Raw genomic sequence first — 22,888 nt, forward strand, 5'->3', positions numbered from 1 at the left:
CATGTTCCACACAGCATTTCAACTCAACTTTTCAATCTGCAACATATCACGAGGACTTGTTTCCCCTATATAGGCCATATGCCATGTGTTTCAAGAAGGCTAAGGAAGGAGTATACCAGAGAAAGCAAATTAGAGTTGCACAATGCTCTGAAGCCGCGGCACACGAGTAGAAATTGAAAATGCATAAATAAAGGCTGGAATTAATTCCCGGTGACAGCTGCATTGAAGGGGGAAGTGCTGCTTCAACTCTCCTTGTGTTTTTTAAATGTATGATGTCTGGTATCACATTCTTTTCCAGTTAGTGGCCACATTTATTGTTACACGTTTACACTGATTAACCGAAACCAAGCTGTTGCTATTATGGAAGAAGGGCCGGTGAAATGACTAATACTGAAAGGATCCTGTGCTGAGTGAACAGGACTTGATTCTCCAAAGCAAAGTTTCCATTATAGGATTAAATGTATAAGACAACTGCTGTAGAGTTTCACAAGCAGACCCCCCACACAACCTGGTGTCTGCTGAAACTCATTGTTCCAAAACATGTGAATACATATTCATCTGGAACTTTATTGACACAAAAACACAGCTTGTGATTGTGTTTGATGTCCATTAATAAAGAACAGATTTTTTCTAATTAAATCCTGGGACCCGGGTTAGACTCCGGCCTTGTGTGTCTAGATTACATGTCCTCTCCGGGGCCACGTGCGTTTCCCCCATGTTCCAGTTTCCTCCCCACATCCTAATGACATGCTACTTAGGTTAATAGGCTACTCCAAATTGTCCAGTGTATGTGCTGCCCTGCCCTGTGTCTTGTCTCACTTACACCCTGTACTGAATGAACCAGTAATTGAAAACCAATGGATGGCTGGATTTTGGGGACTGTGGTTAATTGTTGAAAAGAGTGGCCTATGACACTCAGCCACATTCTCTCTGGCCCTACCTGGTCTTGGATGTTGGTTCCTGAAAGGTCAATCGAGACTAAGGAGTATAGTCCTCCCAGCCACTCGATCCCAGAGTCGGTCAGATGCTCACAGTAGCACAGACTCAGCTGGGTCAACCCGGAGCACCTGAGGAAAGAAAGGAAATCTCACGTGGCGATATCAAATGGTTTCAGGACTTCGGTTCTGAGTCAATGGAGTGGCTCCTACCTCTGGGCCATCCTGAGCAGAGAGACGTCACTCACACGCACACAGTTGGTCAGATTCAGTTCTCTGATCTTCCCCGCCGACGGGCCTTCCACCAAGTATTTAACCCCCGAGTCGCTCAGCCTGAAACCAACAGCAGCAGCACATTTGAGTTTCGCCCACAGAGCTGCTTTAGACCTGAAGAAAATTGACATTGACGCACCAGCTAATAGCATCTTACAGCTCAAACACTGGCAGCTTTGGGTTTGACAGACGACTCCTCCTTCTACCAACTGCAAACATCGAAGATGGTGCTTTTAATTTACAACAGACGGGCCTTTTGATTCAGTCCAGGCCTTTCCAGTTTTTAGCACATTATATTAATATCTAGGCATTCTATGGATTCTAGTTTCTTTTTAAATCCCTCTGACAAAACCAAGATGAAAGCTCAGTGTGGCGCTGACTCCACACTGTTTCAGATTTCACAACAGCTCATGGGTGGCACTGCCAGAAACATTCAGATACCACAATGAAAAACAATCTTTTTACTGAAATATTAATAATAATAAAGACATGGAAGCCTGATGTTTGATTCCGACAGAGTAGACCATTTTAGAAACCGATAAACGCCTAGGAGGTTAAAACAACATATCCAATCCTTGGCTGAGCTGGAACTGGCTCTCTGGGCTTCTCCTGCATTTACAATGAAAAGCACCTAAAACGGCATCTCCCAAATCATGCCCAGCTGTGTAAATATTCTATCGCTGGGGAAGCTGTTAAAGAAAATGTGAAATGAGATTTAAATAATCATGTTTTCCAAACTGTTGTTCAACAGTCTAGCAGGTCCATTTGAATCGTGCGTTGTCCTCATTTCACATTACTTGGTCCTGAATCTTTTTTTAAATATAGAATTAAACTCATTTTTCTTTTCCTGTTTTATAATAATGTTGTGCATTTTGTAAGTATAGGCAGCAATTAAGCCTCCCCAGTTGATTGTTAAAAAACAATAAAACATTCAAAGAAAACCAGTACTAAACAGTTAAAAACTGATATTTAGCACAGTCGATTGGCATGCTATTTGCCACTGTTTTCTCGTGGTGTTCTCAAGCTTACAATATGAATTATCTTTGTTTTGCATAGTTTCCCTACTGTGTGTATCCTACTGTGCTTTACTGCACTTTATAAGAGTCACAGTTTATAGAGGCCATGTAATCCAACCGTGCGCTAATGCTCTATATTTAATTTACAAATGTAAACAGAAGAAACCTAGGAATCCTTCAATTAAAAACACTTAAGAAGTTCACTTTGTTTACAGATGATACTGGAGGCCCGCTAAGAAAGTAAAACTAAATGTTTTGTCCTTAGATTTTACAAAAGTGTATTAAAAATCAACCATTTATTCAGATTCTTCCTATCGCAACCAGAGTTTGTATTAACTATTTTATAATGAAGGTGGTACAAATAATGAAAAAGGTTGGCAGCACCAGAATCATTAAAACGCTGCTACAGGGGGAAAAAAAAGAAGGAAAGAAAAGTGTTGGAACCTCTACCTGCCCAGTGAGTGAGAAAACCATAAAATGTAAACTTTATGACAAGAAACATAAATGATTCGGCTTCATTTAATGGACTCAGGTACTGTCCATTCAGTGACTGTTAGTTTCTTGGCACCAGAGTGTGTAAACTTTGGTCTATCAAGAATATTACCCCAACTATTGTGGGCTGCAATACTCTGGTAAGTGTGGTGAGTCTTCTCTCTGTCTTTGGAAACAAGCAGGCTCAGGCTTCGTTCCGCAGTGAGCAACCGTGGGATATTACATTGGCTTTGAGCCTGAGGGGGGAGATTTGTGAGGGCTTGATTCACTCCCCCAAGAAGGACATGATAAGGCGAGAAAAATATTGTGTGAGCTCATCCTTCTGCATTTTGATGAGCTCAGTGATGGGATGTTTTAAAAAACATTTAATATATGATACTATTTCATCTTTATAATATAATATTGCATACACATCATGTCAAGAGTATTTTCTAAATGCAATTACACATTTTGGCAGCAGACGTGATACACATACGTCACCTAATGCAGTCCGCAACATTGAGCACGGTCAGGTTCTTTAGAGACCCCATTGCTTTCAGACTGATGTCAGTCATTTTGGGACAGTCCGCTGCATAGATGTGACTCAGGCTGGGAGAGGTCTTACAGAAAGCCCTCCAACTGGTGTCAGTCATGCGATCGTTGCCTGTGGAAAGACCACAACTTAATTGATCATTCATGATGGCAAAACATAATAATGACAGTAAGAAAGGAAGTTACAACATCTATAATATGATTTTACAATTAACACATTTCAAGAGAGGAATATATTACATGTTTAGATACAAAGTATGTTTTCTTAACATGTTTGTTTCATGTCAGTTGAAGCCAATCAATCAACTGAAGGAGAACTAGTGTTAGCAGGAAATACTTGTTGAAGAATAAAAAAAAATTAACTTATAATAAATAACAAAAATGTGCAAAATAAGCAGTATTTTAACATGTTGCATAATATGTTAATGTAATTCCTTAATCTCCTAACAGACACACATGCCAGAGTCGGGTGGTCCTGCTATGACCTCACTGTCCCAGGGAGAGCTCCGATATGGCCACTTGTGAGGAAGGGGTCGTGTGAAATCCAAAACTGCTCAGAAATGCCAGAGCTATAGAAAGCATTGGAAGAAGGGATGCATTCTTTTCTGCACAGTTAACTGTCACTGCTGCTACAGACCCGTTTATTTTACCCTTACTTAAGGAGTTCTTATGAATACACCAATAGAATAGTAAATACCCTTACCCACCTGCCTACTACTACTACTAATAATACATAAATATACTTGTTTAATTCACAGATATTTTAGGTCACAAGGTAACTTCCTGTGATGCTTTCTTTACTTTCAGGAAAATCCAACAATGGATAGCCACTGAAGTGTCAGAGACCTTCCTACATTTATAAAAGGTTTCCAGAATACACATTTGATCATATTCAACTGTTTGGAGGTCCTGGAAAATAAGCAGAGTTATTCAATAAATGGATAGGTGTATATGAACCCTTAAACTCCCAATTAAAAAACACTCTTAGCTGTCCAAATGCCCCTGAGATAATGGTCTCTGCTTTCTGCACAAAGACGACAAAAGCACCGAAAAAGCTCGACCGGTCTCTGACCTTCGATCTTGATTTGTTTCAGTTTGCACACCTCCGCCACGGCCCTGAAGGCGTTGTCCGAGAGGTGAGGGGAGTCCAGGAGGGAGACTGTGTGCAGAAGCTTGCATTTGGAAACTAAGGCCTATGAACAGGAGAAGAGACAGGGTGGTCAACTCTTCTTATGCTGCTCTGTGGGCAGTATGTTTTCTGCTGTCGTTTATGTGCACATTTAATTTATGTGGGGCTTCTGAGACTGTAATCTGCATTCCTTACTGACTATCCAAACAAAACCTGACTTGGAAAAGAGTCGATATACCTTTGAGATGAGATATGTGATTGTCGGTCTGTTTAAGTGCAGTTGTTTGGCAGGACATTCACACAGCGGTCGGGAAAGAAATAGAAAAAATCTTCATCCCGCACGGATGGAACTTTATGATAAATGTATATGTATATATATTGATATACATTTGTACTATATGCAAAATACACTGGACATGTATAATATAGAAATTATACATATAGGAGTCCTGCATATGGGATGACAGCTCTAGAACTTGTGTGTTCAGCAAGCCTGTCTGTCACTGTCACTTGTTGAGAAGAAATGTCATACATGGGAATCGCTAGCAGCAGCTGATCGTTGCGATGCTGCACATGTGTACAGTAGCAGCTTACACACAGGCATCTGCAGAGCAATAAATCACTCCAAATTGTGTCCCACCAGTAGCGCTCTGCCCGCCTATATTAAACATTATGGGACGCCTGATGCATGAGTTGAGGTCTTTCATATTTTGTCGGAAGACCTTTAAACTGAATAGAACAGGTATTTTGCAAACCTCCCTGTATTCACAATGGCTAAGTGGCTGTTAATTAAAATGTCATTTTTGGCACCAACGTTCTGGCTATTTCTTATCATGTAAACTCGAATAGTAGAATAACAATTATTAATAATGCTTGGCTGTGGAATTATTTAAACCCAAATGTTTTTCTGTCTCTTTGTCATTCCCTGCACTGCCAGAGTTAACTTAGCCAAGTGTCCTCATGGGGAGCATGATATGTAACTTGGTGGTCCAACCGGAAACCGTATGTCAGCAAAAAAGCCCAGAAAACCATATTTTCTTACTGGATGTGTTTGCTCTGTATATAAAACCACACTGTTCACATAAATACACGCAATATATGATTTGTTTAACTTTTAAAACTCATTATCCTGAATTTCAGAGCTAGCATGTGTTTATTTTTCCAACAGAAAAAGAGAAAGAAAGCAAATCATAGAGGACATTAGTGTTGTCAAAAGTTAAAAATGCATTTATGGAAACTTGATTCTTAAAACATAAAAATAAAAAATGGGTTGAGAAGGCATACAAGAATTAAACTCAAGATCTAATAACAGACTTTTTGAATTTATGCAGCATCTGTTTTTCTAACCTCCAGGAGGATAAACAATGCAAAATTATTGGACTTCGCTTCCATAGACAATACACGCAACACATGTAATACAATTCAAATCCTTACACTGAATATACATCAGTGAGAACATCAATCACGAATAAAGGATTTTGCTTAGAAAGACTGAAAACAGCACTTTCACTATGAAACCTCTTTTGAAGTCAAAATTAAACCTAATTAAAATACCACAATCTACAGTGAGGGAAAAAAGTATTTGATCCCCTGCTGATTTTGTACGTTTGCCCAAAAGACAAAGAAATGATCAGTCTATAATTTTAATGGTAGGTGTATTTTAACAGTGAGAGACAGAATAACAACAACAAAATCCAGAAAAACGCATTTCAAAAAAGTTATAAATTGATTTGCATATTAATGAGGGAAATAAGTATTTGATCCCCTATCAATCAGCAAGATTTCTGGCTCCCAGGTGTCTTTTATACAGGAAACGAGCTGAGATTAGGAGCACTCTCTTAAAGGGAGTGCTCCTAATCTCAGCTCGTTACCTGTATAAAAGACACCTGTCCACAGAAGCAATCAATCAATCAGATTCCAAACTCTCCACCATGGCCAAGACCAAAGAGCTGTCCAAGGATGTCAGGGACAAGATTGTAGACCTACATGGGCTGGAATGGGCTACAAGACCATCGCCAAGCAGCTTGGTGAGAAGGTGACAACAGTTGGTGCGATTATTCGCAAATGGAAGAAACACAAAATAACTGTCAGTCTCCCTCGGTCTGGGGCTCCATGCAAGATCTCACCTCGTGGAGTTTCAATGATCATGAGAACGGTGAGGAATCAGCCCAGAACTACACGGGAGGATCTTGTTAATGATCTCAAGGCAGCTGGGACCATAGTCACCAAGAAAACCATTGGTAACACACTACGCCGTGAAGGACTGAAATCCTGCAGCGCCCGCAAGGTTCCCCTGCTCAAGAAAGCACATGTACAGGCCCGTCTGAAGTTTGCCAACATCTGAATGATTCAGAGGAGAACTGGGTGAAAGTGTTGTGGTCAGATGAGACCAAAATCGAGCTCTTTGGCATCAACTCAACTCGCAGTGTTTGGAGGAGGAGGAATGAACCCAAGAACACCATCCCCACCGTCAAACATGGAGGTGGAAACATTATGCTTTGGGGGTGTTTTTCTGCTAAGGGGACAGGACAACTGCACCGCATCAAAGGGACGATGGACGGGGCCATGTACCGTCAAATCTTGGGTGAGAACCTCCTTCCCTCAGCCAGGGCATTGAAAATGGGTCGTGGATGGGTATTCCAGCATGACAATGACCCACAACACACAGCCAAGGCAACAAAGGAGTGGCTCAAGAAGAAGCACATTAAGGTCCTGGAGTGGCCTAGCCAGTCTCCAGACCTTAATCCCATAGAAAATCTGTGGAGGGAGCTGAAGGTTCGAGTTGCCAAACGTCAGCCTCGAAACCTTAATGACTTGGAGAGGATCTGCAAAGAGGAGTGGTACAAAATCCCTCCTGAGATGTGTGCAAACCTGGTGGCCAACTACAAGAAACGTCTGACCTCTGTGATTGCCAACAAGGGTTTTGCCACCAAGTACTAAGTCGAAGGGGGTCAAATACTTATTTCCCTCATTAATATGCAAATCAATTTATAACTTTTTTGAAATGCATTTTTCTGGATTTTGTTGTTGTTATTCTGTCTCTCACTGTTAAAATACACCTACCATTTAAATTATAGACTGATCATTTCTTTGTCAGTGGGCAAACGTACAAAATCAGCAGGATCAAATATTTTTTTCCCTCACTGTACATGCAGTCAATCTTAGATGTCCCCCAGAATTAATGACAGGAAAGGCCTCTTGTAATCTGTTTCACAACATTTTCATTCACTTAAAAGAGAAGACAATAAACATTTGTAAAAGAGAAAACAAACATTTGTATTTTGATTGTGTCCACAGACAGGAACACCAAAACATAATAATGGATACATAATGTCCTTGAAAGCTCTTTAATAAATCAGTACTACAGGTCATATCTATTGCATACGTTATGCTGCTATGCAATAAGACAATACCAGTTTTATGGAAACAATGCATTTTCATTGTGTGTTGGCAGCTATCCATGGAAAAACCCTGAGAAAATGAAGAAGAATTAACACAAAAAACATGTGTTTGGAAATGAAAACTCATAACCAGTGAAATAAGCCCCAGAGTACCATTCAAACGTCTCACATCCGAGGAAGGTGTCTGGCCCTCTCTTTCATTATAGAACATGCAAGATGCAGAATATGCATATGTTTTATATAAACACCATTGATTGTGCATGTATATGGAACAGAAAACAAAGAAGATACAAGGACTGTGAGTCATTGATAATACAGACTTACTGATATACAGAAACAGATCTTGAATATACATATACCTATAATGAATAAGCTTACCAGTACACAGCTGTCTGTAAGAGTTGGCATGTCATTGAATTCCAGGTGTTGAAGCCAACTGCATCCACCTGCTATGTGTCTAAATCCATCCACTGAGATCTGCAGAAACAAAACCAGTTGTATTTAAAGCCAGGGAGCTGTTAGATATCTGAGCAGTCATGCGTGCTCCCAGGGGCTTTATCCCCATAAATATACACAGTCTTGTACTTATATAACCCCTCAGTATAACCTGACTACTACATGAGTGAACGCTCTCCTCGTGCACCATCATGTTGGTCAGTAATCTGAAGGATCTCAAGGACCTGAATTCAAGTGAATGGCACTAACCTTAATTTGTGCTTTGTATTATTAATATACATATGGATTAATAATACAATAATAAAAACATTTTAATTTATTTGGATACACATTATTTTACACAGTTATTTATAAGCTGCTTAGAGCATATTTTAAATTTGCTTGAGTTGCTTTTTGTGGTTGTTCTTCTGTGGGAACAGAAGTGATTATAGTGCTGGTATCCTAAGCCATTCTCAACCAAAATAGACCATTTTAATTTACAGTTAGTAAACAATGGATCAACAAAATATAATTATGTATGTGTGTGTGTGTATATACAAAAATGAAAGACTTCTAAATCCAAAGAGAGAGAGAGAGAGAGAATAAGCAAAATACATTTGTTTGAAGAAGTACATTCTGTCAATTTCACTGTTCTGAGCTTGGCTCAACGTTCACAGCCTTTCCATTCATTCAAATAGTTAAAAAGCTCATTTCATGTTGCAGGCCTGCGATTGTTTGAGAAGTATCAACAGACAAGGGCAGAACTCCTTATTAGGCTAAGTGCTGACAGATCAAAATGAGCTCTCGACTCACAGATTAAAGCAACAGTGACACAGAAGTTGATTAGTTTGCAAACAAAAAAATATATTCCATCAAAGATACTAAATGTGTTTACATTATATATACAGTGGATATAGGAATTATTCACAGCCTGTGGACTTTGTCACATTGTGTTGTGTTACAGCACTTCTTAATGATGGACTTGACTGTTCTCTGAGGGATATACAATCCTTTGAAATCTTCTTATACTTCCCTGATCTGCATCTTTCCACAACTTTATCCCAGAGTCGTTCTGAAATCTCCCTGGTCTTAGTTTCTTTGCTTTGAATGCACTACCTAACTGTGGGACCTTACAGAGACAGGTGTATTTAATCTGAAATCATGTGACTCAATTTTATTGCACACAGGTGGACTCCATTCAACTTATTGCATGAATTCTGAAGGCAATTGGGTGAACCAGAGCTTACATAGGAGTGTCATAGCAAAGGGGGTGAACTCTTCACATTGAAAATATTTAAGTATTAGAAATAAATACAACATATTTGTATGTTAAAATAGACATTTTGAATTAATACACAACTTCAAAGAACCAATGGGAACTATACATTTAAACACCATTTATAAGAGAAAACAGCTAAATTAACATTTGAAATATATCTGCCTCTAAAAAGACTGAAGCAAAGCAGGTGTACACTGTCATGTACACTAGCACGTGTAAAAAATTCGTAAGGAAGTTATAATGGCTATATTCATTACCAGACACACTGAAACTTCTGGAAGCAGGCCAGTGAGTTGAGTGAACCCAATATATACTCAGATTTCTTGCCTATTAAAAATGACTTCTAAAATTAAATGTTGGAGTCAAAAAGTTGGCATTTAATCTTTCAGGCATGCTGTCCCAACTTTTTGGAACTTCGGCAATTCTGTGTTACAGACGGTCGGTGATGTTTTCAAGATGTTTGGGAATTACACAGAGGTCCAAAACATGTATAAGGTTTCCCCTGCTGTAAATGCTGTATACACTGTGAAGTGTAGATTCAAAAATATGCTTTAAAAAAAAGAGTGCATTGTTCCCAAGAAATTCTTGATTAAAAACACAAACATGGTCGTGGATCGTTCCCAATAATGTTGCTTATGCTGAAAATCTCATAGTGATATGAAACATTCACTGATTGAAGTTATTAGGAACAATACCTACTCAATAATTACTCTTTGTAATAAGATGCCAAAGGAAGTCTGTAAGCCCTTATGTAACTGGCCTTGATTTTGTGTGGAAAGCACAGAAATCATATGCTGCTTTAAGGTAAATGGTACTGAGCCACTCAAAGGTAAACAGAGAAATCAAGCGGCTTCTAACATATAAGCCAGTGCCCCTGTGGTCACGGAGTTTCGATTGCATAAACAAATGATACAGATCCTGGCTCAGTTTTAATTCTTGCCATTGCTCTAAATAAACTGCACTGCTGAAATAACACAGAAATTGACATGGCTTGAAACGAACTGCAACTACAGGGATTAAGTTTAATTTAGCACCAATTCAGTAGAGCTGTAATTTGATGCCAGACAAACTATCGGCCCGGGAAGAGTATTTCAACTTCTTGCCAGATTTTTAATTTACTGATGGACAGACAAACTGGAATAGCTTACTGTGGATGATAACAGGACTTTAAAGGCATAATAAAATGATTAAAACAAATGTCTGTATAATTGCTTTTTAAATCCAAGAAAGAAATATTCCTAGGAGAAAAAATACATCATTGGGAAAACTTGAAAACCTGTCAGGAAGAAGTTTAAAGTTGCAATGGAAAATAAATCTTCACACAGAATGCGGTATTTATAGATCCGCTGTATTTTTGTCTTATAATAAGTCATGAAAACTATTGCTCTCCTGATTAAAAGCAATATCACCCATTCTTTATCCAGGAAATCAATACAATATAATACTCCTTAGCGTAAGCTTAAACTATAGTGGGCAGAAATGCTATACAGAGCAACAGAAGACACTCTTTCATTGTCTTTGATTTATACTGAAAAGTTTACCGACTGAGACAAGAGGAAAAGCAGGATGTTTCACTGAGCAAGCTCTTAGTGGGTTCCTTTCCATTTTAAGCTGCTAAAAACATGTCAAGAGAGAAAATATACTTGAGAAGCTTAACTTGGTTCCACCCCCACCTTTCCAACCCCTCAACAAATCACACCCCCGAGACAGAGACGCACAACCTACAAACCATCCAAGAGTCAATCAACCAATCAATCAATAAAAGGAATGCGGTAGTTTACAGTTTATGAGGCTTCTTTATCTGCAATCTGAAGAACAAAATGATAACGGCCTGGGGCAGGGGGGAGGGAGGAAGGGAGGGGGGACAGCATGGTAGTAATCTGGAGCCCGTCCAAAGCCCTTGCAATTGCTGGCTAGCCTGCCCAAGGAAAGCTTACTGGAGTAGCTGTAATTCTGTAATTTAAAACCAGCTGCAGCCTCTCCGCTCTGCAGAACCCCTCGCAGCCCGCGCTGCTCTCAGTCCTCGGCGAACGAGCTGAGCTCTCATGACAGAACAAAGGGACGCGCAAAGGACCAACCTGCGTGCAGCCTGACAGGTCCAAATAGATGATTTTGTGGCAGCCTTTCCCGGTGACCAGGTACTGTAACCCTTTGTCTGTGAACTTCCTGCAGTAAGCTAGGCTTAGGTACTGGAGATTCAGGCAGCACCTTCCAGAGAACACAAAAGCACATGCGGAGAGAGCTGTGTTAGACCTGGGTTTGTGTTGGGTGGGTTTTTCAGCAGCTGGAGGGTGAAGGTTAAAAAGGTAATGCTGTTACTTGAACACAGAGGCATATATTGATGTTTGTTTGTATTTAAAAGATTGTCTTGAATGTAAAGGAAAGTCTAAGTTATTAAATTGTCTTTGTACTTCTTTTCCTGAAGTACATTTAGACTGCACACCATCAATACCTATCTGTTAAATTATTCTGTTTTTGCACAGTGACAATAGGCTAATGTTAGACATTGCTAGGAGCTTTGATTTAAAAGTCTTAACAGAGTCTATCTTAACCGAGAACTGTTAGTTTTAGGGCATTTAGGAAGCTTCTTGACATGAGACACACAATTAAGAACTGCAAAATGTCCCTAAAGACCGGACTGCTGTTGTGAGACAAAAAAGGCACGATCAGAAGACAGGAATGTAGCCTCAATGGGTGAAATAATTTATTATCAGGGGGAGAAAAAGAGAAAATGTGAAAAATAAGTGCTGAAAGCATTTTTCATGTCTTTGCAGTATCTCTATATTTCTTTTTCAAAAAGCTGCAAAGAGGGATCCAAGTGTGGTTGATGAATTTGATTTTCATTCGGTTGCTCGTTCTCGCTTTCTTCCGTTTTTCTTTCTTCTCAAAGCCTCACATGTTTTTAATTAAGTGAGAAAGCTGTGTAAGCAGATGTTCAGGGCTGGACTGATGAATGTTATGGCATCTTGGGACCAATTGAAGAAGTGCGCTGGGCTGCCGGGGCATTGTAAATGATCCGAAAAGCCTTGCTAAGATGATCACTATCTTGAGTGAATCAAGTAAAGAACTATTACTCTGATGCACTCATATTGGTGACTTGTTGAAATGCATGCAAATTAACCAGCATGACTTTGCTGTGGCATTGCTGTGGCATTGCTGTGCCTCCTATTGGCCATTGTTCTGTAGTTGCTGGAATCAACCTAAGTGATTGTCATTTTGTAAGAGGTTGCAATGAATGTTTATGTGCTAAGTGCTAAGAAAAGACAATTAAGTTCGAGTGTATATACCAGTAGTATGTAAATTAAATACAAGAAGGATTAAAGGAGCATCAATCTATAGAAAAGCACAATAGAAGTTCATGCAATTAAGTATATCTATTCACTGTGATATTTTGACTGTGAGGGCTTCAAATATAAAATAAAACTTCCATAGCTACGAGCACAATGAGATCTCTGTGCAAACGGGTTACATAATTACCTGGAAAGCACCCTAAGAGTGCTATTGGTCACAGCAGTGTAGGACACATTGAGGTATAGAAGGCTAGGGCATCCCTCCAAAATTAATCGCATGGTTTCATCCTGATGGAAAAGGATAAAAGATTCCATGAGTAAACTGGGCACAGGGAATACATTTCCATTTTTATATTAAAGCGACCTTCAAGAGGACAATTGTTATCAGTAATTCATTCCAATTCCATAGCAAGTGCAGCGTGGAATTGAACATTTAATTCATGCAAATGTGGCACTATCGCTAATTTATATTTGATGAGGTTCAGGAGATCTTTGTAAACGAGCCCTGATATATCAGAAGGGGTTCTCACATTGTGAATCACTAATATTACACACTATTTGACTCTAGTCTCCTATATATATAATTTACGATTTGCTATTTGCACTGCAGGAGCAGAGAAAAAAGAAAATCATGATAATCTGTCCACTACACAGAGGTAGCTTGAACAAACTGGGTAAAATAAAGATTTTAAAAGTATTACGCCTCCTGCTGTTACTTTTTATACAAAAGAAAACAATATTTTCAACTTTTAAAAACAAATGCCATTTATTGTGAGCAATGTGTGAGTTAACACAGTGAAAGACAGCATCTGGTACAGCAGGTCTAATGTGAGGTTGTCATTGACCAACATACACAAACAACTTGGAATTGGTTATAAATGGAGAAATGTAATCAAATGTAACTCGGACTGTTAGATGAAAGTAACAGATGATTCAGTCAGACATGCAGCCTGCGTTGCTGCCTCATTAACTGCAGCTGGGCCAGCCAAAGATGTGTCCCAGGTCTCATATTACATAACAGATATTCCTGACAGCAGAGGCAGAGACATTCAACACTCCTGTCAGAGTACAGTAATGTGTTACAAGTTAATAAAATTGGCACCTAATCCATTTCATATGTCGTCCATGTGGCACTGTGTTTACCCTGGCTTTTAAAAAAAAAAAGCATGAATACTATATCAAAGGTACTAAATCACCTTAGTTTATCATACTATAATTGGTGTGGGATGTGTGTATTACTTACATTTATGTTTGTACATTCTGACACATTCAGGTCCTGTAGATTTCTGCATTCACCTAGGAGACAGTACAGGCGTGTTATTCTTTCACACCCTCACACTGTCACACACACAAACAGGCTGGATAAACACCCTTAATTAGGGAGTACATGGTGTCTATGAGAACCATATGCTACAAGACATGCATAACAAGCCCAGGTGTAACTATACATTAAATATGGCGAAAAGTAAGTGCCTTAGTTAGAAAGCCTCCACAGTTCAAACTTCTAAAACTTTCCAAGCACTGTATTTGCACAGCTTCACTCTTATCGGGCAGCAAGGGCATGAGAAGCGAGTTCCCAGTGCGAAAGTAACCACGCTGACGGCTTCCAGACTCCAATAGGCCGCACAAGTTTTCACATCTTGTTGTCCATAAACGTCACCAATGGCATTACAAAAAGCAGGCGAATAAAGGGTTGCACTCTCAGTTGACGTGATCCAGATTGAGGCCAATGCAAATAACTGTAGGAAACCGAAAGGACAGAAAGAGACACACTCAGGAACGCACGCCACAATACCATTTAAATGTGAGATTTATGTTGGAGGGCAGGTCTGAGTGTGTGCAGCTTTCCTTCACTTCAGCTTATTAAAATACAGTCACCAGGTCTATATCCTATTGTAAACTGGCAGGAGCACGTTGAAGAGGTCTTACTTTCACAAGCACTCAGATTTGCAGTGTTATTTTAGTTATGGTCCTCAGGACGTAACTGTTTTCTCTCTCTGCAGGGCGCACAGCTGCAGCTCATCTCTACTGGAGCCAATTACTGTGGGCTATCTGAACTCCACTTCCAGAAGGGTTCCTTCCCGTTTGCAGCTGTCACCAGTGACCAGTTTCAGCTGGATCCCACAATGCAAGTGATTACCGCAGTGCTGCTGGTCCTGTTGCTCCTCGGGTCTGCCGAGCTGAAAAGGATGAGAAGTGGCGGCGGCGGTGGGGGCAGGAGCCGGTCCAGGGGCAGGTGGGCCGTGGCCAAGCGCTTTGCCGAGCAGGAGTGTAAAGATTACTCTGAGCTGGGGGAGATGTTCCTGGACTGCCAGGAGAAACAACTGACTGAAGTCTACCCTGGGTGGTCGGAAGACACCATTCACTTGCTGCTGGCCAGGAACCGGATCCGAGTGCTGAAGGACAATGCCTTCGCGCAGTTCAAGAATCTGAAGAGCCTGGACCTACAGCAGAACGATCTCTCGGTGATCGAGGAGTCTGCCTTCGCCGGGCTGTACCGCCTGACCACGCTGCTGCTCCAGCACAACCGGCTGCGCGTGGTGTCCGAGGAGGTGCTCATCTCCCTGCCGCGGCTCAAGTACCTCCGCATCTACGACAACCCTTGGAGCTGTCAGTGCGATCTGGAGAGCTTGGTCAGGAAGCTGCAAGTCCCCAGCAACCGCAACCTGGGGAACTACGCCAAGTGCACCGAGCCCGCCAACCTGAAGGGCCAGAAGCTGAGGAAGCTGAAACCGGAGCTGCTGTGCCCAGAGCTGGAGCCTCAAGAGCCAGGGACAAAGATGCCAGAAGCTCCAATCAAAAGGAAGAAAGAGCCCGACTCCACGACCTGCAACACCTACATGTTCCCCAAGCCGCTGCTCGACTGCCACGGCAGAGGTGGGTCAGAGCGCTGTTTCATATTTTCATACTGTTTAGGCTCTGCTTGTACTGCAGTTCAAGGCTTGACATTTATTCGTGTTAAGAAATTGAAAGAATCAAGTTGGCTTTGACTTGTAAATAACCCAGAGCAACTGAAGTTTCCATAAGTGTTAAATTGTGTCTGTTTTGGACAGCTTTGGATCAGGCAGTTCAAGTCTCCTCACTCAGAGACCAGCAAGCTGAATGACCTGAACTCAACAGCTATGGGTCAATGGGCTTTTACTGTCCACTGGCAGGAACATGATTGCCTTCACATGGTTAACCTTGTTGTGTCTGAATTATGAAGTACAGTCTGTCTGTTTTGCTAAACTAGGAACCAGCACATTAAGTTAAAGGTATTTTGTAAAGTGGTACAGTAGGAATCTGGGTAACATTTTAAACAGCAAAAAAAGCACTCTCTTCAAATGGGTCAAACAAACCGCCAGAGAAGAGACGAACCACGACACTAGTCAAGTCAAATGCATGTGGGAATTGTCTCCTTGTCTGTGGATATTTTTTTTTCTTCCATAAAGCAAAGATGTGCACTTGTGACCTGTGCTTGTGGGAAAACACTGCCCTTAACTACTTTGAAGAGCAGACAAACGCAGCCAAACCCTGTAACAGGCCTATGAATCTCTGGGACCACATCAGATATTTACACACTGAGCACTATGACACTGAGCCCAATACATTTAGATTCAAAGTGAGCGACCAATTAACAATGGCTATTTAAAGCATAATACTGAAACATGTTCCCGCAAACCTTCCCCTTTTATTCCCAAGTGTGGCACTCTACTGCTGGTTTATTCTTGAATGTATGCATTCCTTTTCTACTAAAAATAAATGGCCCACAAGAGTGTATTGTTGAAGCAAAGTGAAGCATTGTCATACATCTTCAATGGGTTAGAAATTAGCGAAGACCGCTGGCGATGAATCAGAATTTCATGACTTGGTGGTCACTTGGCAGACGTCTTTTTTCTTCTCTTCCCGTCTATCCAGGTTTAGGATCACAAGCTTTTTGGCAGAACATTTAAATGCGGTAATGTTGGAGTCAGTACTATGCTACTTCCGAATAAGCAAACACAGTTTCCACAGGACTAATGCAATAATTGCCGTTTCTGCGAAGCAATGGTTTCTATTCAGCTGAGTCAGCCGGCGCTAGGAGAGGATTGGACCACAACTGGAGCCAGCACACTTGAAACCTTAGATGCGAAGCAGAGTCAGTATTTGAGAGAGTGCAATATATTACATTTTTCCAGTTACAGCATCTGGAATTCCTTCAGGGAACATCAGGATGGCCATACTCAAAATGATTGCTTCTTCCATTCTGAGTGGTTTTCTTACCCCAAAATATTTGAAATGTATTACATACATTCTTAATGGGACCTGTAATTGCGGTCGGTTTCTGCAGAGTTGTTTACAGTACGGTATAATTTCCCTTCATTCAGAGCGATTTTAAAATACATAATCTGACATAATCTTTACAGATCATCAAAGGTCCTACTGGTCCAAAAATGGCTAAACAGTTATGAAAAGATGATTGTGCTTTGCTGTCTTTCAGTAAAACTGGATGAATTAACAAATGGACCATTTCGTGCAGATGTAGTGTTTCCATTCAATTCTGCAACGAAAATCTCTCTCTCTACACTGGGCTTTTTATCCGGACATGTAAAAGAGAAGCTGTGTTCTACTGTAGATTCTTTCCAATCCTCTGGCAAAGCACTTAAGCTTTCTTTTACATCAGAAACCCACACGGCAACTGCAGGGCCAAGATGTATAGTGCAGCTGCGACCGTGTGTAGTCTATACTCTTTGCTATCTGCATACGGAAAAAAACAAACAGTAATTCAACCAGCATCTGCAACCTAGTTATTGACCCAGCAGACAATATTCCTCTGTGCAGCCAGGCTGTAGGACTGTAACACTGTAACTCTGTGTGTGTGTGTGTGGGTGGGTGTGAGGGGGTTGTTGGGGTAATTTCTAAGACACCTAGCCTAGGGACTGGACTGGGCCCAAGACAAGTATCCCCCTACGGAGCTGCTAAAAGAGCCAAGCATACATTTACAGACGTGCTGTTGAACTGCAGAAACACAGACTCGCAGATTAGACAGACAGAGAGGAGAGGACGGGCGGAACCATCTCATGTTGTGTGCTGCAGATGTAGCCGATCAAAGGCCAATTATCCCTAGAACCTCCCATACTTTCCATATAAACAGGCAACGTAAAGCAAAGCATGAAAACATAATTTTAGGCTGTGTTTAGTACTCATTATGAAGAACACATTAAGAACCAGTTTAGCTTCGACACAGGATCTGAGGCAGTAAAAGAATAAACAGATAGAGGATTTCCTGGGTTAGATTCTGAATAGACTCAAATTATGTTTCTAACACAAACCAAAAACCAGGCTTTCCACCATGAATGTAAATGTACTTAAATGCAAAAAGTGGCTATTCACGTGTACGGAAATCTACTTTACTCATTAGTTCAGGATATCCACTATAATCGAATAAGACACACTTTTAAGTATTTTATGTAATTTTAGTTTCCGTTGCCCATGTGCCGATGTTGTACAAGGACTGTTGAGGCACATTTTGAAAAAGCAATTCAAGAGAATCTCTCCAAAGCAACCTAAAGCAGAACAAGAGGAACACAATTGGACTTTGACAGTGTACATTCATTACACTGACGACCAAAGTACCAGTGTTTGTTCTTGCAGGTTTTATTTTTTCTGTTGTTGTTTTTTTAATCCATATCCGTATTTGCAGTACTATATATACATAAAATCAGCAGCCATCAAGACCACCTTTAATGAAATTAAGCCCCTTTCATTTAAATCACTGCATGTTTCCCCAACTTAGTTTGTTTAGGTGTTTCTCTGGGACTTGTACTTTGCCCTCAGCTTTTAAACCTAAACAGAATTTGTTACTTTTGGCAGTTGGGATCAGGACGGTGCCATAATTTGAATGCCAATGCAGATGTTTCATTTAAAGCCCAATAAAGAAAATAAATCATGAAAAAAGAGAGAAATCGTTTGGTACAAACTAGGGCACTTCACTGTTGTCTCATGTTTCTGCACGTCAGGTCAGTCAGGTTGCAGGCCATTGCTCCTGTTGCGCGGTCATCCTGTTCGAATATGGTCTATGACATCTCTGCCTCTCCAGCGGATAAGCAGACAGTGTCTTGTTTGAAGTACAGCTGCGAGAGTGACGGCTTCAGTGCTGTCGGGCTAAATGCTGCACTTCCTGTGCAGTAATGGTCTCTGCTCTGCAAGGGCTTGGGTTCAGGTTACAATTCTACTCCTAGACGCCACTGTGGGTGATCCGACGGACATTAAATGGACATTAAATCACTTCTCAAGAAAGACCATAAATTACTCTGAAAGAATACTGGGGAACATTCAGTCAAACAGATCCTGGGTAAAGAGTTTTAAAATCCATCTGCAAGTACATCCATTGTCCAAATCTGTTGTCATAAATTCAACAAAACTTCACTGGGGCGTTTCCCCACAAATCTTCCCTCCACATCAGTCTATTAGCACATGAATGCGCATGGGTTTGCGAGCTCGCTTTGATTGTCATCTCATCTGCTGTATCTTTATTTTCTCTGAAGTTTCATCAGGAAGTTGTTGTTTGTTTGTCACATAAACAGGAGTGATATATATTGCAATTGTCTAAGTTCCCCCATGAACTTTTTCAGGGTCACTTTTATTGGGTTCTCACACAGGGAAGTCCTGAAGAAGCTTTGTTATATTTTTATCCATGTTGCAAAACCAAGTAATAAGTTTGAGTTGCTCTTTGCCGAAATCCGACGGCCAAGTTATTTGTCTCCAACATGAAGACAAGTCCTGGAATCCAACTTACAGAATGCTTTCCCTTCTTGCCAGTCTGCACAAAATCACAATACGATTTCTCAAAAGACCTGCATGTGTTTTTGATTAGAACAGCTTGCCTGTAAATCGTTAGAGACCAGTCAGACAAGTAACCCTAAAGGGGATTGTAGACCCCATTGGGGAAGAGAAGAGGAGGATGGAGGGAGATTGGGATAGATCTGCTGAGTATGCCTTGTGCAGCTATAACAACCGAAGCTCACACAGAAACAGGATAGGCCCAGCGTTTCCATGAGCTGTCAAATATTTAAATGAGAAGTTCTCTGAAGTGTCGGTGCCACGGATGATGCAGTGGCTCGCCTTCCACTGAAAATAAATACTCCAGGAATTCGGCCAACTGTACTTGAAGAGGGTCCAGACTGGAGTTAAAACCGCACTTAAGAAACAAAAACTCTGAGAAGGAAAACCTTTTCCTTTGCCATCGTTTAGTCACATTCATGAACAGTCGTCTAGTCCTGTCCATCATGATTACTCTGCAATGCAGGGATGTGAGGAATGGGACACTGTTAACATTACACAGTTTTGCTTCCAAATCCAGCAAAACAATTTATATAATCTGTTTTCTTCACCATATTCCCTAATACAGCTATTGCAAATTGTAATCACAACTAAGTTATGAACATTCCCAAACAAAAAAAAGTCTGCATCATATAATATTGATGATCTAAATCGGGATTACAATAAGAACAAAGTGGGCAGAGATCCCTATTTAAATTCACAATGTAAAAGTCTATAGTTCCCATCTGGGGGCTGTGAAGCAAACGGACTACAAATGTAGTGTCTTTTAATATTAGGTACATGTATAGATACATAATATAGTATAATCTATACAGAAATCAGCTGTTTACAGAATAAATATAGTGATTGTGTTGAATTAGCTTTAGACAGTATCAACAGCTAACGCATGCATTGACAAACTCAAAATCAGCACAAAGATTTATCTCAGTCAGCATTACTATTACAGATGTTGTCGTGCTTCTCAGTGGTATATCGTCTGGAAACCTCTCCAAAATTTCAGATCCTCTGAGATTAATTGTGCACAGATTTCAGAAGCCTTGGGATCTAGTAGCATGTCGACACAGTGCAAAAGACAGTAACAGACATCCACTGGAAAACTATTCTTCATATTGCTGCCACAGCTAAAAAAAACAACTGTGAGTAGGAAGCATGTGTTCATCCTGTATGATGACTTAGGTCAATTCATATCACAGGTTTGTATTGATGTTAAAAGTCAGTGTGTTTCTCTTTTATTCCACTGAGATAAAGGTTTTGTTCAGACAATCAAAAACTGGTCAGTTTTAGAGTGTGCCGGATGTACAAAAGAAATTTAACCATATTAATGTATTCGCAGATCTAAAGAATGTCCCCGCTGCCATTCCATCAGATATCGTTAAAATTGACCTCTCAGGAAACAGAATCAAGCAGCTCAAATCCAAGGAGTTTACTGATGTGAAGGACCTGAAATTGCTGAACCTCAGTAGCAACAACCTGGACTATATTGACACAGGTAAGTACAGCTACAATGTATTTTAATTGCCTGTCTGTGAGTAAAACGTGTCTGAGTACATGTCCAGACAATGTGAAAGGTTTAAATATCATTGCACTGTTATGGAAACACCGTTGGAAGGAAAGTAGGAGGGCAGGGATAAGGTGGATCACACTACATTACTACACAAAGCTTTGTTCAAGGCAGTTTAAATGACGAACAGTTTCCAGCAAAACGCAACTTGTCCCTGACTCAGCTATGGAAGCACAGAGAACATGAACGTGCCCAAAACATTCCCCTGCGCTCCTCAGTCTTTTGAACAAACACAGATAAGGGCTATTCCCCCAGAGCTGTCTGGTAGATCCAAAATTACAAAGACAGCTGCTTGCAGACGACTCTCCTGAGGAATGTCAATAACTGGGGAGAGCAGAGGTTCTCCAGCCCCTGAGGCAGCGAGATCAAAACAGTATAACACAACTGCAGTGACCATCCCTGATAGATATACTGTCTTAATTACAGCATGGCTCCAGATCTTTATGGTGCTGTACATTAGAGATAGAGGAACCATAAAAGAACATCAGCATGACTAACAACAAAGCAACTAGCAACACACACATACTAATACAAATATATATTTTTTTTACGTGTTTATAAAAAAGTGGGTTCAACTATTGTTGCTCTTCTTGACAGCTGCCTTTAATGGGCTTCTGCATCTGCGAGAGCTGGACCTCTCCAACAACAGTTTGCAGTTCTTTCAATATGGAGTTTTGGAAGACCTGTACTTTGTCCAGAAGCTGGCACTGGGCAATAACCCCTGGAGATGTGACTACAACATTCACTACCTGATATACTGGCTGAAGCTTCACTTTAACGTGCATTACAGCGGCCTTGTTTGTAGCTCCCCAGAGGAGTTCAAAGGCTGGCTGGTGGAAGATTATGTCAAAACATACAACGGGGAGTGTCCGAAAGACAAACTGCAAGGGCAGGGTGAGAACGGCGTGGAACTCATTGCAGATGCTGCGGACGACGAGGAAATAGATTATCAGCCCCAGCATCTAAGAGCACCCAAGAAATTTAACATTATCAGATTGAGTTAAAAAGAAACAGCAAAAAACAATGTAAATTACCTTTCCCACCCCCCCCCCCAAGTTTTTTATGTTTTTGTCTAGAAATATCCAAATCAGTCTGTATCAGATGACAACCTGCTTCTTTTTTTTAAGAATTTTCATTCCCTCCCTATTACTATGACTAGTGTGTTGGAGGCTGGGTTTGTTGTTGTTGTTGTTGTAATATTTCATACTGCACATTATTCATATATAAAGTTTTTTTTTCATACTTGTGTCCTGTCTGGTGTATTAATAAAATAAAATCTAACCTGTTCACTAAATCCGTCAAGAATAGTAAAGGAGACACACCTGAAGACTGTGTCTAGTAAGGTATTGATTAAAAAAAAAAGCCAAGGTTCTGCTGTTGTGAGTTCTGGATGCTTCAAAATCAGATGTGTTGTGACATTTGCGTTAACATGATCCAATTTTTCTGAGAACAGATAACACAGCCCATATCATTTCCATCAGAAGGTTCTCAATGGCAGCCATATGCAATAACGGATAGCATTGTTGAAGATTTTGCAAACAGAAAATTCCTCATGGATTGTGCACCAAGATGAGAGGAGGACCTGCAGAAGAGCTCAACCAGTTTGCTGGTGTTTCAGAGCTGAAACGGATAGCTCTTGCCCGTGAGTGTAGGGATTCTGTAATTCATAGTACAACAGCTCACAAGATCCATGTGCCACGACCCTCTTGTGACTGTTTTTAGTGGTTTTATTCAACCCGCCTCAA

The 22,888-nt window shown here is 40.6% G+C and overlaps 2 protein-coding genes across 2 annotated transcripts in view; one reads left to right on the top strand and one right to left on the bottom strand.

Annotated features, from left to right (window-relative positions):
* Positions 1–22,888, bottom strand: part of fbxl13 (F-box and leucine-rich repeat protein 13) — a 40,824-nt gene that overhangs the window by 5,614 nt on the left and 12,322 nt on the right. The window contains exons 10-17 of the mRNA XM_066723505.1: positions 14,025–14,077; positions 12,969–13,069; positions 11,570–11,699; positions 8,156–8,254; positions 4,320–4,440; positions 3,197–3,359; positions 1,149–1,268; positions 941–1,067 (exon numbers count right to left, since the gene is read on the bottom strand). Of these exons, the coding sequence (XP_066579602.1) occupies positions 941–1,067; positions 1,149–1,268; positions 3,197–3,359; positions 4,320–4,440; positions 8,156–8,254; positions 11,570–11,699; positions 12,969–13,069; positions 14,025–14,077 (914 nt within the window). The remainder of the gene's footprint in view (positions 1–940; positions 1,068–1,148; positions 1,269–3,196; positions 3,360–4,319; positions 4,441–8,155; positions 8,255–11,569; positions 11,700–12,968; positions 13,070–14,024; positions 14,078–22,888) is intronic.
* Positions 11,491–22,383, top strand: lrrc17 (leucine rich repeat containing 17). The gene is made up of 4 exons (XM_066723507.1): positions 11,491–11,629; positions 14,785–15,658; positions 20,916–21,071; positions 21,741–22,383. The coding sequence occupies exons 2-4, from the start codon at positions 14,908–14,910 to the stop codon at positions 22,145–22,147; spliced, it is 1,314 nt and encodes a 437-aa protein (XP_066579604.1). The 5' UTR covers positions 11,491–11,629; positions 14,785–14,907; the 3' UTR covers positions 22,148–22,383.

Source organism: Amia ocellicauda, chromosome 15, assembly GCF_036373705.1.
Source record: "Amia ocellicauda isolate fAmiCal2 chromosome 15, fAmiCal2.hap1, whole genome shotgun sequence".
Lineage (NCBI taxonomy): Eukaryota > Metazoa > Chordata > Actinopteri > Amiiformes > Amiidae > Amia > Amia ocellicauda.